The sequence below is a fragment of the Phymastichus coffea genome, unplaced genomic scaffold (assembly GCF_024137745.1).
Source record: "Phymastichus coffea isolate CEN01 unplaced genomic scaffold, Cenicafe_Pcof_1.1 PCOF00036, whole genome shotgun sequence".
Taxonomy (NCBI): Eukaryota; Metazoa; Arthropoda; class Insecta; order Hymenoptera; family Eulophidae; genus Phymastichus; species Phymastichus coffea.
Genome location: NW_026706847.1, coordinates 52071 through 71515, shown reverse-complemented (window position 1 = coordinate 71515; position 19445 = coordinate 52071). Strand labels below are relative to the sequence as shown.

At 46.3% G+C, this 19445-nt stretch overlaps 1 protein-coding gene across 1 annotated transcript; it reads right to left on the bottom strand.

Annotated features, from left to right (window-relative positions):
* Positions 1 to 4291: 4291 nt before the first annotated feature.
* On the bottom strand, positions 4292 to 18627 carry LOC131663614 (probable serine/threonine-protein kinase tsuA). Its single transcript, XM_058934099.1, has 3 exons — positions 13458 to 18627; positions 11217 to 11475; positions 4292 to 6414 (listed from the first exon to the last, which is right to left on the bottom strand). Exons 1-3 carry the CDS (start codon positions 14342 to 14344, stop codon positions 6136 to 6138), a joined length of 1425 nt encoding a protein of 474 aa, XP_058790082.1. The 5' UTR covers positions 14345 to 18627; the 3' UTR covers positions 4292 to 6135.
* Between the last annotated feature and the right edge of the window lie 818 nt (positions 18628 to 19445).

Genomic DNA, 19445 nt, shown 5'->3' with positions numbered 1-19445 from the left:
CAGTAAAATAAAAAATAAAAAAGTAACACAATAAAAGAAAAGAAAAAGAGAAAAACGAAATATAAAAAAGAATAATAACTAATAACTAATAACTAATAAATAATAACTAATATAAAAAATAATAAAAGAATAATAAAAAAGAATAATAAAACAAAATAATAATAACAAAAATTAACAAGTAGATAGGGAGAAGCAGCCAAGATAGGTGGGTAAAAGGGAAGAAATAGGTGAGGTGTCACGTGACAGAAGAAAAGACAAAAAAAAAAAAAAAAAAAATAAGACACTAGCGAAACACCGCAGTATTCGCACGAACGTATTTAAGTATGGATTATTAGATCATTATAATAATTATATCAAAAGTTATAAACAATTAAAAATATTGACGAAAAATTTTCAAAAATTTATATCTCCGCAACTATTGAAGTTATCGAAACGAATTTTTTTTATATTACGTATAAAAGGATGTACTTTAAAGATATTAAGCGAACAATACTTTAATATCAATTTTTCCAAAATTTATTAAGATTTTTATTAAACAATTGCCCATATTTCAAAAAGTGTTATTTTTATTTAAAAAATTCTTTTTTTATTGAATTCCTTGACATTTTATCTTTAAGAATCCGTTTTTAAATTCATCGAGCATTTATTAGATGCGACACAGAGCGATATTAGTGGACGCTCACAGGCCCTACGACGCCGATAAGTCAGTAAATTTGGTAGCAGCGCCGACGCGCGACCGAGCGAGTGTCGTAAGAGCCTGTGAGTAAGTGTCCACTATTTTCGCTCACTGTGTCGTATCTAATAAATGCTCGATGAATTTAAAAACGGATTCTTAAAGATAAAATGTCAAGGAATTCAATAAAAAAAGAATTTTTCAAATAAAAATAACACTTTTTGAGATATGGGCAATTGTTTAAAAAAAATCTTAATAACTTTTGGAAAAATTGATATTAAAGTATTGTTCGCTTAATATCTTTAAAGTACATCCTTTTATATGTAATATACAAAAAAATTCGCTTCGATAACTTCAATGGTTGTGGAGATATAAATTGTTGAAAATTTTTCGTCAAAAATTTTCAATTGTTTATAACTTTTGATATAATTATTATAATGATCTAATAATCCATACTTAAATACACTACCATGTAGACAACATATAAACCAAGTTTCAAGAAAATCCGAAACCTACCCCTGAAAAGTTAATCGTCATAGTCTGGAATGTGCCTACACTCGAAACAGTCACCTCATGAAAATTATACTTAGTGGCAGTTTTCATCCTCCACCCCCTGATCATAGCCTACAAAATTTACGTATATAAAGAAAAATGCTTATCGATGTATTTGTAATTAAACCTTACGAAAATACTATTTTTTTTGAATTGAACCCCTCTAGTTTGTTTGAAAATAATTAGAAAACAAATATGCTGTATGTGCAATATAGAAATCGCTATTTCTCGGTGAATTTTATATTTAGCGAAATTCCGTTCGCCTTGAACAATTTCGATTGTTGATTGAACTATACATAAATATTGAAAAATGACATTTTTGTTTGAATAACAGCCTAAATATCACCGAGATGGACATGCGCAAATTACTCCAAGCGCTAATATATTACGTACATAAACAAAATTCTAAACGATATATTTGTAATTGAACCTCAGGAAAATATTTTTTTTTTACATTGAACCTTTCTGATTTGTTTTTAAAAAATTAGATAACAAATACGACATGCACCACATAAATCGTTGTTTTGATGAATTATACATTTAACAAAATTCCGTTGGACTTGAACAATTGCACCATCGCTATTTTTAATTGAACTATTCACAAATAATGAAAAATGGTATTTTTGTTTGAATAACAGCTGACAAATATAGTTAATACACAATACTGTGGCATCTTCTTCAATCACTTATCTGCTATTAGATGTCGCACTATATTGCATATCGACTTAGGGATGGACAGAATCAAATATCTCGGGCTGGAATGAAGATAGGGAAATGAGCCGGGTGACATTTTAAAGCTGGAGCAATGCTGGTTACGGGAAAATTATCCAATTTTACGAAAAATAAAAATTTATCCTTGAATTTGGAAGTCAAAGTTGTAAGTGTAAAAAGACGATTTTCTTCGTTCTTTAAACTGATAACGATTTATAAATAACCTTATAACCTTAGAACGAGCGATAGGAATATGACCTTGAAAATTTTTTTTTCCTAAGTCGATATGCAACATAGTCTGTCATTGGCAACTTAACGAGCATCAGGAAACGACTCATAAAACATATATGTGTCAGCACCTGCTCTTCGAGCACAATTTTTATCGTAAGATATAACGATTCTTTTCCAAAGCGGTTATCAGTGCGTGATATCCGTTATATTTACATAATACAATAGAGGGAATAAAATTGTTGAACGCGAAGGGACATTTATTCGAATAAACAATGAGCTACATTTCCACGCTTCACTCATTCACACTTAACGATAAGTTCGTCTTTCACCGTACACTCTTGAATTCTCTAAGAATGTGATGCTTACGGTAATTGTTCGTCGTGTCAGTGTGATAGTTAATCTCGCTCGGCCCTGTAGCGTAAGTACCAGCGTCAAGATGCGCCTCCGGTGCCTCGGAAAAACGTGGTCCTTAAATTTCTAGTTGTATAGCGAAAACATGCGACTCCCGATCAATAACGTTCTGGAGAACGGGCTTGATGCTTTCACCCGGGCATCGTCTTCCTCGAAGATGGAGCGTCAGAGCGCATGGCGCAATTTATTTGATGTGGCTTGTGACTAGCAAACGTCGAGTGAAAGAGAGCGAGCCCATCGCAGATTCGAGCAGCAGGACAAATCTACGGCATCCACCGATGGTGGCGCGTTCGAGCGTAGCAAAGGGCGTAGGCTTTGTGCCATCACAATCTCGAATATTCACATCTGCTCCCATGTCAGTGAGATGACATACGACGCTATGGTTATCCTGATGGACAGCAAAGTGCAGTAAAGTTCAGCCAATATTATCAGTCATTTTAAACAGGTTATCGCGTTTGACGATTTGGTCTCAACCATATGCAACGATCGTTCACTGTCTCCCAGTGATACTGGTAGGACTGTCAATCCCTTCCGCCTTATACACCATCCCCTAAATCCCGAGCATATGACTCGTATCGGTTTGCTCCATGTCTTATATTTACATGGTACAATTCGTGTTCTTTTCGATGGCCACGAGGCAAAGATTATGGAAAATAATTTCTCGATGGAACAATTTTTTTGTCAGCGAAAACCATTTGTAGATCGGTTCCTCTACTCCGCCGCCGCCCAAAAGTTGCTGGAATTTCGGTTGCTTGGTGGAGCTTCAACAATTATTTAAACTCACTTGGTTTTTTCCCGTAAATTAGATATTTTACGGCTATGATAATATCTCTGTCTTTCGCTTATGATCATATTTTAATTTTTTTGCTACTCATCCGAAATGTCAAGCAATACACTGTCAACTTTGGCGGCCTATAGTTCCTTCGTTTAATACCGAATCTTGATGATTTTTTATTTAATTAAAGATATTTTCAAACGCTATGTCACAACGATACTTTGAATGGATAGAAAAACTGCGCATGATTTTTGCTAACGATTGAGCAGGTTTATATACGTAAAAACAGTATTTAAACGCCATGCAGATACAATTATCGACAATCTGTAGATCAATAACTTTGGCAATTTTTTTATTAATTAAAACAAAATTACGCGGGATTAATAATCGGTTTTCCTAACCTTAATAACGACGCATAGTTCTTCTATAACTTTTTCGGAACAATTACTATCACTTTTCCGCTGAGTTCCTTCATCCGATTCATATGATTGGTGCTATTAACGTTCGTAGTGTGGCATATAAGCTATCTTTAATGTAATAAACTATATGGTATCAAAATAATACAGAATGGATTAAAAATTTTACGTAAGTCAAAGAATCTCCCTCTTGTACTGTCCATCAAGGTTGAAATTAGATATTTCGGTTAAAAAAATCCACTTCTAACAAATAGTTAAAGATTAACGCTTGAGATTCGCTCTTGACATAAGAAGATATATATTGTTTCACAAAAGTGTAGACCTATCTTACCGACTGATGTTTCGGGTACATGTATCGCTGTAATGAGAAAAATAATATTTATTCTTTAATGGATGAAATACGTTGATTAGCTAGAAAAATTGCGCGTGATTTTAGCTACCGATGCAATACCTTCATTTCTATACAAGACCGTATTAAAACGCTACGCAGATTCAATTTCTATTGATTTGGAAGTGTTCAGCGGTTGGAAATTTTTTTTATTAAGAAAAACTGAATTGCGTGGAATTATTACAATCCTTGCCTATCTCGCGTAGTTTTTCGATCATTTTTCCGGGACTACATTCGTCGATTTCCCACTGAGTTCCTTCATTCTCCTTCATCCTTTCAAAATGAGCTCAAAATATCATGATGAACTTCGTAATACTTAACCCAAGTTAATTCTATTATATATGTAAATGAAAATGTGATTTAGAGGATGATGGAATCTCACGAAGATATGAAATATATATAAGAATACCTAATTACCGACATCCAAACAGCATTACTTATTTTCATTCTATTTCGATTTTTTTACAAAAACTGAATAATTTATCCTTTTTCAAATGAACTCGAGGAATGAATAATTTAATAAAAGTATAAAATTTTTAATTTTATAAGAGTATTCGGTTCTCCAATGTAGCTTCTTGCAATGTGTTTTAACATCCGTTTAATTTTGTTTCATATTTAATCATACAGGGTACAATGTTATTCAACAACTTTTTTCTTGATGTATAGTATTTTATTTGTTGCGGTTCTTTAAAGAACTTTATATATACCATGTTTTTTTACAATAATCATTCAATCTGGCCAGTTTGATTGAATTTATTAAAAAAATTGCTTTTAATATTATTCAGTTCTTGGATAAACGATGCCAAATTCATTTGTTTTGCTTTTAGCGCATCTTAACTTGTAGGAAACATTTTTTGAGCGTACTTTTCTTATGATACAGCTCAATCGTGATAGGATATACCGAAGAAATATTTTTTTAAAGGACATTTCCCCTAAAACGATCACTGATGAAATCGACCGGTTAGTGTAATAAAATGACATATACAAGTGAACAAGTTGAGCATACAATCGACACGATTATTTTATTACGCGTAAAAAGTAGATATTAGTTTATTTTGTCAGTTTTGATTGTTTGAAAAAATGAGACACCTTACACTTTAATGTGAAAAATAAAAAATGCGTCGGTTTTTTTATTCGATTTGTGGAAAATGCCATTTTATTTCATTTACTCGGTAAAGCGGATTTCAATAAATAACTTACGGTCGTTGCTTTTTTTCAATTCGCTGATCTATTGTCCTTCAAATAAAATTTCAGATAATATTTCAATGTATATAGACTATAAAGAATTTTAAGAAAGCACTCCTTTGGAATTCACTAGCCATTACAACGAAATTCGGCACTATCGAGGACATATAGAAGACTAATCTTCGAACCATATGCACTAACTGTTATTTTAAAAGCTTAGCTCGAAAAGCAAGATAGCAAGCGAGAACTTTCATCGCTGTGTCGCACGCATTATTTTTCATTAATTACAGTATCGATGACATTTTACAAACTACGAGGAGTACAATGTGGAAAGGTTTTACAATGTATAAACGCGATCTTTGAAAAAAGGAATTCTTGTTGTAACAATTCATATCAACTTTACTAGAACGAAAAAAAAAGAAAAAGACGAGCTGCTCAAATATTTGAGTAGCATTTCTCGAATTATGCAAATGTCAGCGATTCGCGGAACGGTGAGAGAATTATAATTGAATTCCAGCGCTGCAGCATTCCGCGACGTTCATCGCTTCTTTGAACGCAAGAGAATCTATTAGATTGCTATTATTACCGATCGCTCATCTAACGTACAGCTAAGCAATTCACTAAATGCGAGCGTCCGTCGTTATCACGTACATTAAAAAAAATAGAAATCTGCTTGTATGTGGCGTTCGACTCTAACTAACAGCACTATTGAAACGAGAGCACTCGCAGTATGTATGACGAGACTGTCCAATCGCCGGGGGAGTGCATCGCCGGACGATTAGATGACCGTTTCTCATACGGCGCCGTATTCCTCGCTGGACGGCGACTCGTCGCTGGGCGGCAGTTTCGAGCTTCTGGCGAGGCGATGATGGTGGCGATGATGAGCCGGCGGTCGCCTCGGTGGCGGCGGCGGTTGTCCGCTGTAAGATGTGTCGTCGCCTTCCTCGCTGCTCGGCGACGGCGACGGCACGCGGTCCTCTTGCTCTTGCAGCAGCTGGCGGAACTCCTGGATCGATTCGTTTAGCGACCACAGTTGCGACAGCAGCGATAGATCCAGTTGTCGCAGTCCGAACTGAAGTTTAAACGGTCAGCATAAGTTAATTGTCGAATAGTTGCAAGGATATTATCGAAAGGCATCATAACTTGATTCGCTGCATCGTAAAGAAAAATAAAAACTGTAATGACATTTAAACACTTCGCGGAAAAGCGCTTTTGAAAGATTATTCGTCTACTTGGGGAGTCGTTGAAAGTCCGCGATCAATAAACAAGAGCAACGTTACTTTTGCTGAAACAAAGAAGTAGCGAAAGATTTGAAAGTTCGGATAAACGAAGAATTTGTATTTTTCTAATATAGCCGAGGAAGCATCAATAACAGGCTCTCTATCAACAAAAAGCCGCGCGCGAACACGCAGGTCGCCTTTGATTTTTCATCCGAAGCAGCCTGCCGTAGCATTAAGCTTCATCTAAATGCAGATCGTAAAACCTAATCAGATTTCGTTTTTACATCTAGGGAAAAGCCGTAAAATTGCCCGCGGGCTCGCGTTGCGTTGCGCGCGCCGCGCTCTCCGGGTAGAGAGTCTGACGCGCGCCGACGCGTTTTCCCCGTACACGCGTGGCTCGTGGACGAAAAGCACCAGATAAAAAATACGCACGCGCGGCGCGGAATGCCCTGCGAAAGGAAAGGGAAAAATTGCCGAGGAGCAGTGCCAGCGAGTCGTGGGAAAGGATGTGGAAGTGCAGGCGTAAAATGAAAATTAGAACGCGACCGGCGAGAGAGCGAGCGAGCAACGACCGGCCACGAAGGGAATGCCAAGCCGGCAGAGGAAGAAACCAGAAAATCATAATCAGCCAACGGAAAAAAAAAGCGCAAGGGGAAACAAAGCGAGAAGAAGAAGAAGAAGACGATGACAACGACGACGAGATACCTTGAGAAGGTTGCGAGGCCGAGGGACGGAAGCGAAACGTACGATTGCGCTCGCGTTTACGGGCAACGAGTTGCATGCGCGCGCTCGCGTCGAAAAGGAAGGTAAAAAAAAGTAGCGCGCGCGCGCGCGCGCGCGCAAGTCATTACTGAAACGCATCCTCCAATCGAGCTAATGATCGAGGTGGCGTGTCCCTGCGAAATACTCGATTGATTTTAAACTGCCCCCGGGAAGAGTGTGTTTCCTCCCACATCTCGGGACGTTCGCTCATCGGTATGCTAATATGTCGCGCGCGAGATTACGGTGAGCCCAAGTCGTCCGCGTGGAAAATTGGCTACCAAGAGCGCCGCAGCTTCGCGTAACGATTTTCCTAATGCCGATTCGCGCGCCAGCGAGGAAAATCATAACTTTCCAATGGGCAAACTGGACTGGCAGCGTGCTTTTTTTACTGCTCTCTCCCACCTGCGTTGCGCCGGCACTTCCTCGCTCGCTTGTCGCGCTGCTGCGGATTTCGAAAACCGTCGCGGACGTCGCTCGTCGACAGCCTTGCCCTATCGATTTCCACAGCGGCCGTTATCACGGCGAGAGCACGAGCGGATTCGTCGCGTTTGTTCTTGGTGCAGGAAGGAAAGCAGCGCGTCGCGACGGGAAGCGAAGCGGGGCAGCGGGCAGAGATGAACGGCGCGGAGACCTCTCTCTCTGTCTCTCTCTCGAGGAACAAGTCAGCAGGACGCGCGAGCTCCGCGCTCGTCTTCTCGGTTTTGGCCGTATTGTGTCTCTTGGATAACTCTTTTCGACGGGATATTGCGATGCGGGCTTACGTAAAGTATCTATCTAATTTTCGCGCCAGCCGCTCTCTATTTCCTCCGGCTGTTAATTTTGCGTTAAAGGCCAATTTTTTTTTCTTCATCCGAAGAAGGATATTACGAGTGTCGGCGATAACGGCGTTTCCTCGATCCCGGCGAATGATCGGCCGGTGGAGCCAAAGTCAAATTGCGCACTTTCTTACGATCTATTTAGATAAGCATCTCGCGACAGTGGCAGGCTAGATCGGCAATGGACGGGAAACGGGCGAACGGGAGAGGTCTGGATTTCATTAATCGAAAGAAAAGCGGCCGGCTCATCGCAGCCACGGAGTTTTCGGGCGAAGCGGAGTGTGTGCGAGAGAGATGCTCCTTGGCGCGATGGAAAAGTCAAGATATGCAGCGGGGAGAAAGTAAAAGAGACAAAGAGAGCGAGCTCGCGAGCTCTTAGTTCGAGCAAAAGCCAAGATGGAAAGAGCGAAGGGTCACGCCTGAGAGAATGTAGCGTGGGAGCGGCTAATCTTTCAGACACTCGCGTCTTATATATATATACACGGTGCAGCTTTTGCTCGTGCGGCCGAGAGTCGAAGCCGGGAGCAGAGCGTGCCGACTTTGTCTCGTCTTTGTCGTCCGCGCTGATCGATCGATTCGGATCTCGTGCTCCCGGAGCAGCCCTCTTGCCTTTTTTTTTCAATTAGAACATTTTCGCGCGCGCCGGCGTAACTTGCGTCGCTGATTCATTGGCAAGAAGCGGCACCGAGGCAGTCTCGCTCGGAAGATACACGTATACACGTACACGCGGACGTTCGAGAAACTGCGGAGATAAAACTGCTCGGATAGAGAGCGCGGAGGAGGATCGAGAGGCGGCCGTTCGTATCGAGAGTAGGGAAAAGCAAGTAGCTGCGCGCTCGAACAAGCTCGTCCTCGAGTGCTGCGATAAGGGCGATGACGCAGCTTCGAATTTCTCTTCTCTTTTCTTCGCTCCGTGAGACGTTCTATGCAATTATCCGTCCCTCCCACCGAGGTGAAAATCCAGCTCGTAAAGAGCGTCGCTCTCGTATTCCTCGCTCGGAGCGCGAGCCGAAGCGAAGCGTTGACAATTGAGGCGCAAAGCGAGGCCCCGTTGCCATTCGGGATGGGTCCCCGATGGGGCAGGGGGGGGGGGGCTCGTCGACGCGACTTCGCAACCGCGGAAGCTCGCGGGATCAAAGTACAAAGAGACGTCGCGTCGTCCGCCAAACTGTCGCCGACGATCGCTTCGAGATCCAGTTGCAAGAGAGCCATCGAGCCGCGGCTAATTAACGGCCAGTCAGCTTAGCGGTGACGTCAGCCAAGCAGCTACGAAAAGAGAGTGAGAGAGCTGCCGAACGCGCGGGAGAAGGAGGAGCGAACGAGTTAATCTGTTGCAGCGCGTATACCTACGTCGATTGAATATTCAGGCCTTCGCTCGTCTCTCTTTCTCTCTCTCTCTCTCTCTCTCACTCGAGCGCGCGAGGCGAGCACAATATCGGCGAACCGGTGCCCACGCGGCGGCAACCCATTTCCTCGTATAACGGGCTCTCGCGAGAGAGGCGCGCGCCTTCGCAGGAAAACTGCATCGGCGCCAATTAGAAATCTCTCTTTGCCTCTCGCGGATGAGAGTGAAAGAGACTCGGTCTTTCCTTTTTTTTTCTTCTCCTTTTTTTTCTGGCGCTGCGTCGCTGTGGGCGATTTATTGGGTATTGAAATACGCGACTCTCTCCCTATACGCGCCTCTTAATTTCGCTCTCGAGTCTGGTCAACTTATGATTTACAAAGCCGCTCGCAAAATATCGCGCCGTCGATTCACCACAGTCTCGCTATCTTTTCAATTAACCGCGAGCGGTTAATTTATCGATCGGTCGCGAGAAACGCGGCTGGCGATCGACAGGACATAACCCTCGACAACCGCTAATCAGAAATCCATAGCCCGACAGATACTAACGCTTTCCGCTCCATTGTGTGCTGGGCGCGTGCGTGTTTTCAAACGAGATTTCGACGACCTCCGCGCGAACAGTATAGTCACTGTCGGAAATAGCCGATAAACTCAAAACGCCATATACTTATATCATCGGATCGTTATATTTCGAAGGTTATTAGATTGGTGTGCGAAATGTACGGATTTGCTAAGGCTCGCATATGCGATGAATCACTGCTCGAGATAGAGAATGAAAAAAGAATATCGCGATACTGAGTCAACAGCGTGGTTCTTCGACGTCCGCAACAATTGTACGCGCACGCCTGGAGAATGCGGGTGCAAATTGGTTACCCATCGTGCGCGCACAGCGTGCGTCGTTACTTTCGTACCGACCAAAAAAAAAAAATACGCGCGATGTAATTGTTTGGCGGAAAGTCGTGCCGGGTAAAATGGCAGCTTCGGCGGCGCGCTAAAAGCCAAATAGCAGACTTGCCGAATGGAAACGTCGCATTCGCGGACTTGGGAGCGGGGGAGAGGGGGCGGGGGGAGACGCAAGACTCTCGCCGTCGAGCTGCAACGAGTCGCGCCGGTTCTCCGCGCTGCTCGCCCGCGAATTTCGCCAGCGATCTATCGGCTTTCTTTCCGTTGTTGTTTTTCTTTCTCGCGCGCGCGCGCGCGCCGCGCATATCTGTGGGAAGTCGCTGTATGCACTCGCGCGCTGCTCTTCCAGCTTGCAGTTTCGACACGCTTCTTTTGCGACCGCGAGAGATTCCGAGCTCGCGGCAGGTGCCCCGCGTGTTGTGCTCTGTCCTCCTTGCACATTTTTGCGCGCGGGCGCCCAAACGTCACGGTGGCCGTTCGCTCGCCAACGACAACGCGGCACGTTGTCCGATTATTTTCGACGTTCGACCAACGCTCCTCCGCAGCTTTAATTAAAAGCTTTAGCTCGAAGGAACTGAATGAATCATCGGCGCGCTCTCGAAATTGAATATGCGAGAGCGTGGCAAAATTAAATTTCGCTGTAAAATTGAATTTAAAAGCACTTTCTCCAAACACACATCATCGAAGATTGAAAAAAAAGCCACGATTAAAAATCAATTACTCGCGCACGCGAAGAAAGAGAAAAAAAAATCGTAACCGTCTGGTGGGAAATCAATCAAAATCCATCCGTCTTTAATCAGGCATAAACCAATCAAGCGGATAGCGGGCTCACCATTTCTCTCCTGAGTATAGCCAGCTGCGTATCGAGAGTAGTCAGCTGCCTACCCTGAGGCGAAGGCCTGGAGCCTTGGCTGGACAACGAGGTGGTCGAACTCGGCGTCTTCACGCTCCTCTGCGACGCCTTGCTCGTCGATCTTGCGGGCGGCGGAGGCGGCGGCTCCAAGCCAGCCCCGTTCAAGTTGAAGCCGCTCAAGCTGCGCGGCAGCGGTGGCAGTCCTTGCAGCGACGACATCGCTATCCTCTCGATTATGCTGCAATCATACGAACGCAGATACTTTTGACTGTCGGCGTTATATTTATAGCTATTTTTATCAGCGCGCGCGGTCCAACCGGCCGTCGTGAGTCACGCGACTTTTGCCGAAATAAAAGTATAATAAAATGACTCATCCGCCACGACACCGCGGTGCTCAATTTCGACACCGAGACACGGGCTTTATTTGTCGAGTGTGTGTGTGTGTGTGCGCGCGTGTGTGTGTGTGTGAACGAGAGAGAAAGAGAGAGGCAGAGATAGTTCATAGAGAGGATATTCAAAAAGCGCTGTACTTAATTTGTCCGTACGCTTTGTCGTGGCCGCGGTCGAGAGAGCAAGAGAGAAGAAAATGTACGCGAACAAGGGGAACAATTACCACCTATGTAGCTGCACTCGCAAATGGTTCACTCGAGGAGAGATAACGCGCCTTGAACCCACTGATTGAACTTTGATTGACTTCTACTTTCCGAACAATCGACCCGCACGGTAAATGCCAATTGACCATGGTGAAGTGAGAAAAAAATGTCGTTCAATGTCAAAATGCCGAGGAAGCTGTACCCAGACGAATAAATCACTTTTCAACTCGACGATGATTAAAATCCATCACCATCCGCGCGTTTTCATAAGTTACGGATTATGTCAGAAGGTATGAATACACCAGCCACTAGAGAGACAGAGAAATTGTTACTGTCGAGTTTCTAGTTTTTGTTCGTTCAAAAAAGAAAAAAAAAATAATTTCGTGAAAGTGAATTTAATCACGTTGTTCTCCGCAACGAGGAATATTACCACTGACCGCCACCAAATTGTCACTTCCGCACCGCCGTTCGTCAGAAAGACCGCAGGTCCTTATACTGTACTCTTTAGTGTTTACCTATGCAATCACATACACGTATAGAAAGGTCCAAAAACCACGCGACTGTTATTTTCTCCCAGACGCGTTCGGGTAGCGAGCGAAAATAAAATAAAAAAATTTCCTCTCCTTTCGTTTTCGCCGATAATTAACGCCTAGTTTCACATTATCGCCGCAGCGCTTTTCTTTTGCACTCGATTGCCGCGCGCGGCTGCGATACATCGTCGCGAAACTCGCGCGAGACAGTTTTTGCAAGAGAGGAGAGACAGAGAACCTTCGTACCCATATACGCCAATTACCAGTCATTACATATTTTCTTGGCCCTCTCACTGCTCTTTTTCTGGTCGCAGTGCGGTTTGCGAATTCTTGCGACACGCCGCTTTTTTTTTTCTCTTGTACTTTTTAAAATTACACTCGTGCAATTGCCCTCGAAGAGTTTGTCTCCGTTTTTATTAATCAACCGTGTGGTTCTTCGGAAGCGTAGCATGTGTTCGTCTCCGACGGCATGCTTTTTATGCACAAAAAAAAATTATGTGCATCGAGCGCAATTGTTTAAGTGATCTAATTCTGGTTTTGATCGTTGAATCACTACAGATTATGTTCGTGATTTGGACTTGTATCGTCCAAATAACGCTCGATCTGTAAACGCGATACTCCAACAGCAACGTTCATTTTCAGATTTCTGCGATTGTAAGTTATTCAACCGGCGAAATCTTGATGAATTAATTGGATGACTTGCGCCAGGCGTGTTTTTTTTTTTTTTTTCGGTCAAGATGCCTGGCGGCTACAATTAGCAATGAAAATGAAACGGCACGCGCGAAACGTACAAACGATCATATGAGAAATGAATAAGGCATCATGCCTGGTATTCCCAGAATCGGAACGTCTAATAAGCAAACTCTCACAGCGGAGCGCAGATGTGCGTAGACGTAGGAAAGGCTGTTCCGCAACCCCTTGAAAAAAAGCATTACACAAAGATACACAGCGGCGAGCTTTCCCACGAGACATAAACGAAGCGAGCAAGTGGCTGTCATTTTCGCAGCTCACACGGACGCACACACGTGCGGCGCCTGCCTTTAATCGCGCGGGCGAAAGCCCTATAGCAAAGCCAAGCCAAGGCGCCTTGTGTGTACCTGGAAAAGTCGAGGTCAGCGAACTCGGCGTTGCTCCCCTCCCTCCCTTCGCCAACTTCTTCTTCCTCCTCCTCTTCTTCTTCGTCCAGCATCTCTTGTTGCTTGCTGCTAGTAGCAGCGCAAGCACTGGCGCTTTCTTCGGCCGGCAGGGTGATCTTGGTCGCGGAATAACGCACGCCAGCTTCCAGCCAATCCAGCCTTTGTATGTTGTCCGGCGACTCGTCTTTGGCCACGCGCGAGCCCTCCAATTCGTCGATCACCACGACCGTAGCGCAATTCTCTTTGTTCGCCGTTGCCTTGCTGTCTTCTGCGCTCGATCGCGTTGTCGTTGTTCTGGTCTCGACGAAAGTCACATTTTTCTTACGACCACTTCGCTCCGCGTTTCCTTTCTCCAGCTGCACCTCGTCGTCTTCCTCGTCGTTGTTATTTATATTGCTGCTGCTGCTGCTGCTGCTACTGCTGCTGCTGCTGTTGTTGTTGTTATTGTTGTTGTTGTTGTTGTTGTTGTGATTCGTGGGCGACGCTGGTGCTTCGTGTTTTCTCCTAGATGTATCCTCGATCCTCGGTGCTTTGCCGTTCGCCAGTCCAACGACCTTACCGTTCGCCGGAAGCTGCTGCCTTCTCTCGACACTTGGCGCCAACTTGCCGTTGCTCCTGGCCTGCAGATGCGCCGAGTCGTACACGATCGTCCTGCCGCCATCCTGTGTCGTCTGGCATTGCGGCTGCTCGTCGGACCTCCAAGGCCGTTGGTTGGGCGGCGGCGGCGCTTGGCGCGTTGGGCACGGCGGTCGCGGCGACTTTTTCAGTGCCTCGGCGACGACCTGGCGACTGGGCCGCGGCGGCACCGGTGGCGGGTGGGCCCGCTGCACTGACGCCGCCAGCTGCATGCTGCCCCGTTGCTTCGTCAGCTTGCCTCGCTTTTACCTTCTCGCCTGATCACCTGATCGCCGTCATTCTGCGCTCGACGTTATTAGCGCTCGCGCGCGCGCGCGTGTTTCGCGTGTAAACGAGGTCACCTCCTGCACCCACTTTTTCGCGAGAGAGAAATCGGGCCCGCGCACGTTTTTCGGCTATTATTTTCGCATTCGAGTCGCGAAAGCCCAGAGCTGTGCTCTCTCGGTGTACGCGTTTATATGTGTGTCGAGCGTGACTTTTTCAAGATGCAGCGGCGGCGGCGGCGGCGGCGGCTCCTGTGCGCAGATCTCTCTTCTCTTGCAGCACACATACACGGCAACACTCCCGATTCTCAACTGTACGGTGCAGCCAACTTTTTGCGGTCCAAGATTTCCCGCCGCTTCGTGAACGGGCGGCCGACAGGGAGACGACGACGCCGCACAATTGATAGCATCGACGGGATAATGGACTGCGGCAGCGGAGGAACCGGTTGTCAGCTCTTTCGGCTGGATTACGCAAAAGCCTTGAGTCCGTGCGACGGTCCGTGGCGGCGCTCGGCAGTCGGCGATTCGCCCGCGCGAGCTTTTATTCCCTCGCCTCCTTGGCTCTCAACTCTCTCGCGGCAGCGCTATCGAGTCGCCGCCGCGCCGGAATGCGCGTCGCTCTGCGAAACGCTGCTCAGGGAGTCGCATGTCGTCGTCGTCGCGATGGTCGTCGCTGGTGCCCGGCCGCCTTGATGCACGTGTCGCGCATCGCGGCCCTCGGCGCGCGCGAGCCTCGCCGGAGCGACGTCGACCGCGAGGTGCGCGCTCGCGAATAGCTCGGCAGCGGCAAAGGGCGACTGGTCGTGTTCCCGAGAGAGTGCGCGCGCGCGCGCACCGGTCGGCCGCTACCGGAGAACAATGCTGCGCCGGCGGCGTCGCTTCTTTGTGGGCGCGCGAGCGTAAGAGCCGCGGTAAAAGCACTCGCGGACGCGAACTCGGACTCACTGAACTCCGCGCTACGGTCGCGGAGATCCTTGGGCGGCGCGGAGAGCGGCGGCGGTGGTGGCGGCGGCGACCACGTGATCCGCACCACCGGTCTCGCGGCGCGCACAGGTACACGGCTACGGCTCTTGGCTTCGCAGCGAGGGGGGAAAACGCTCGCTCGCTCGACCGCGCGAGAGTCGCTCGACGGGTCGCGGGGAACCTGTCTCTACGCGCGTCTGTGTGCGCGAGAGAGATACGTTTGTGGGGGAGCGCGAGAGCCGACCGAGCGCAACGATGGATGGATCGTCGGCGAACACACACACACACACATATACGACGAGCAATTGTAAGATATATCCCGAGAGCGCGCTCTGTGTCTTACGCGATCTAACGATTTCAAAGTGTTGTAATTGCCCCGTTTTAGCAGCGAATTTATCGGTCGATTAGCGAACGGACCTTTTTCTTTCCTTCTTTCTTTTCTTGTTTTCTTTTTCAATTTGAATTTTTCGACGAGATTCAAATATACCGAATTAACGATGTTCATCGACGATAAAGTCTGCTGACAAATGCGAAAAGAAATATCGCGGAGGCGGTCAGTAGTAAACCACAAAGATATTAGACAAAGGCAGAGAAAATGAGTGCACACTTGAAGGGTAATAGGAGAAAATAAAAAGCGGAAATCGAAATGAAGACAGAGGGAACAATAAAGGATTGTGTCATCGGCGATGCGTGAAAAATTAAATGTGGAGTAACACGATGGATGGACGCAATGCAAACACGCGGTTTAATAATACCATTTTGCCGTAATAACGATGCTTTTAGACCTCGCGCGTCTATCATTACGACGTGTACGACTGTGCTATTACAATGCTAATACATAAAGAGACGATGACGTTGTATTCAATCGATTTCTCTTACTATTGATAACACGATTGTATCTCAGACGCCAGACTGGCAGTTTAATTTTCACGCGCCCATGGTCGACGTATCCCGGTGTGTGTTTTCGTACGCAGAAGAGATTAGGCCAAGTTAAAAGAAAAGAGCCCCGCGAATGGCAAATGCCCGGTATTTATAAGTATGTAGGTATGCATGTGCCGTATAAAATCGATCGACATACCCTTTGTGATCGACTGAACGGAAAAAATCAACTGCGGAGCCTATTGTGTGCTAAGAGAAGGCAGTTGATAAAATTGCAATACCAGCCAATAAAAACAACTCGACGGGTGCGCGCGCCTTGATTTTTCATCACTTTAATAGCCGAGAAAAAAGAAGACAATCGTTAATGAGAACTTCGTAATCGGCGCGGATGAAAGGTGAGACGAGTCGCGGAGCGACATAAGGAAAAAAGCACGGCGATCAGATCGCGCGGAGATAGCCGAGCCCGGTGCCGTGAAACGAACGTCTTCGTAGCGTCGCAACGCCCGCAAAATTGGAGTAAACAATCCGCGCGGGCACCTCGTGCGGGACGAGAGGTCGTGCGTCGCTAAACCCGCGTTACGAGAGACAATGACGCTACACGGCGCAGCCGAGCGCGAGACAAAAGGGCAGAAATTGGCAGGCTCCGTCGGAGCTACCCGCCCGTTATTGCACGCTCGAAGCGCACCGGGCGTTCGTGTAACGCGCCCGACGCCGACGAGCCTCGGCTTTGCGCCGTCGAACGACAATATCCGCGGGAAATTTCCCTTGGCGCACACGGGGTTAACGATGGTCGGTCGGCGGCGCGGCGATGCGCTTGGAAAGTCGCACACGCTGAACTCAGATGCCGCGCTGTCGAATCCCGAAGAACAATGAGCGCGCGCGCGACAATGAAAGCCGCTCGGGTAATTAATTTGTTCCGATTAAAACGACGCGACGTACCTACGCGCGGAAAACGAGCGCGCACGGCGGCTTCACAATGGCCAGCGCTTAACGACCCTGTGCGATCTAATTTATTTGGGAATCGCGCGGCTCGCCATGGCATGTATACAGACAAAGACGAGCCTCTTTCCGATCCCGGTTGCGAAGCTGCAAACTATCTATGGGCAAAATGTACGAGGGATCACTATCATAAATGGGCAACGATCACACGACGACAATCGCCAATTGGCTCGCGATCGTTGTGTGCCGCTTATCACAATGGCGAGGGCCGGTATCTGTGTCAACGTCGTGCAGCTGCTTATTTTTTTTTGTCGCGCGCGCGCGTGTGTCTACGAAAAAAGAAAACCGTCGATGCATTTTCGTGCAATTGCTATGTAGCAAGAAATCGGATTTTTTTTCTTTCTCCGATTGCTCAATGCGCGCGCTATTGTGCACCCACAAACTAGCGTGTTCGCGAGATTTCGATCGCGCGTGCTTTGGAGTGTTATATTCGAAACGGACTAAGAGCGAGGGAGAGCTTGCGGATTGCCGATTTATTTGGGATCGCTAAACGATTAGTTACATAAATGGCCTTTTTATTGCTACTGCAATATAATCACTGATAAGCGGCAGGGAAGTGTGGGTGGGAATGTTCTGTGCGAAAGTGCGAAGCGAACCATTTCTCGTGGTTAGGCTGTAGATCAAATGAAACGTATTTCTAGAGATAGGTATAATTAAATCTCATATGAATGTTTTCTTAAATCACGTTGAATCGCGTTCGACATTTTTAATGATCGGAGTAATCGCCCGCAACCATAAATCCTCGCAACGCACAGACAGACGACGCTCGTGCGTTCGCAAAAATTGTTGTTAAACGGCGTGCGAGTGCCTTCGATACGAAGCACGAGGCGGCAAAAGCCTTCCCCGCGGAGAAACCACGAACCGTACGATTTTCAGCTCATAACGGCGGCGCAGCTCGAGGGACAGCGCGAGGGAAAGCGTCGCGATTCGCGACGTATCGCTCACTTCCGAAATCCGCGCGGCGCAACGGGCGCTCGCCGTCGAGAGAATTTCAACAGCCCTACCGTGCGATCGCGCCCGCGAGAGCGATAGCTGAATTCACGGAGAACGAGTCGAGCCACACAATGAGAGCGCCCGCGAGAGAGATCGGATTTTAACGGCTGCCCATTAGCTTTCGTTATGCGAGCGAGCGCGAGTTACACTCCCGCTGTGTAATGTCATTCATGGTCAAAAGTCAAGCCGGCTCGCTTGCGACACGGCGTACATGCATAGGCAACGATCGCGCAAGAGATCCAAGAGGGCCTCGATACTTTAACGATCGCGAGAGCAAGAGCTCGCAGACAGTGAATGGCGAATAAAACGCATGTATATGACTTTTGCAAAAGTTTTGTGTGCTCGCGAGCACCGCCTGCGATTGCGACTAGGCTCTGTTTGATTTTAGAGGCTCGTTAACAGCTCTCCGTTGATTCATCGCTAATGAGTCTTACCACCACCAACAATTCAAACATTTTAACGCGAAATCATCGACGACGATGGAAGCTATTTCAGAATACGAGAATATCTTTGTGATGCAATATGTACACGTTAATGCTGATTGTTGGAAGAAAGTTGCGGGGTGATGTTTCAGTCGGACAAGCTGGATGGGAAGTAGTTTGTTGAATTGTTTTGGCTTTAGGAAATTGGTTGACGTGTGGATCACGAATCAGTAAGTTTAATACTGATAATTTATGTATACGTCTGTTACGAAATGACAAATGTTCAGTTGTTCAGCTAATGGCCTAATTAACTATATATCTACGGTGTCTCCAACTGTCATACATGAAAACGCTATTACCGTTGCGAATCGCTTTCTCAACCAAGCAGAGCACTAGATTGCCACACAAGTACAAGAACTCACCCAGACAGAAAGGCATTCAAAACCAAACAATAACAATTGGCGAGAATTCAAAATAATTATCCTCACGAGGATAGAGAAAAAAGTGTCAATTCGAAAGGATAACGGCGCTTACGTTTTCCTCGCACGTATAGCCTTTCCAAAGCGAGAGTCTGCATGCGCATTGTAAAACACTGCCAATGTAACGATGATTGAGTCGCGTACACATTGCCTCTGACGACTGCTTGCCCCCCCCCCCTTTCTCTCTGTGGCACGCGCGAATCATTGTCCGCCAGAGCCTTTGTTTGCCCGCTAGACAATAAATTTCGAAGGCTTGCGCTTCCGCGCCGCATGAATTGCGAGAGAGACAGAGAGACGATGGGCTAAACGTGTTCC

Excerpts from the sequence above, each read along its gene's own strand:
- LOC131663614 (XM_058934099.1), bottom strand. The coding sequence starts at position 14,344 with ATGCAGCTGGCGGCGTCAGTGCAGCGGGCCCACCCGCCACCGGTGCCG. Across the intron at positions 11,476-13,457 it reads GCTGACCTCGACTTTTCCAG|CATAATCGAGAGGATAGCGA; the intron begins GTACACACAAGG and ends GTATGATTGCAG. Across the intron at positions 6,415-11,216 it reads CTATACTCAGGAGAGAAATG|TTCGGACTGCGACAACTGGA; the intron begins GTGAGCCCGCTA and ends TTTAAACTTCAG.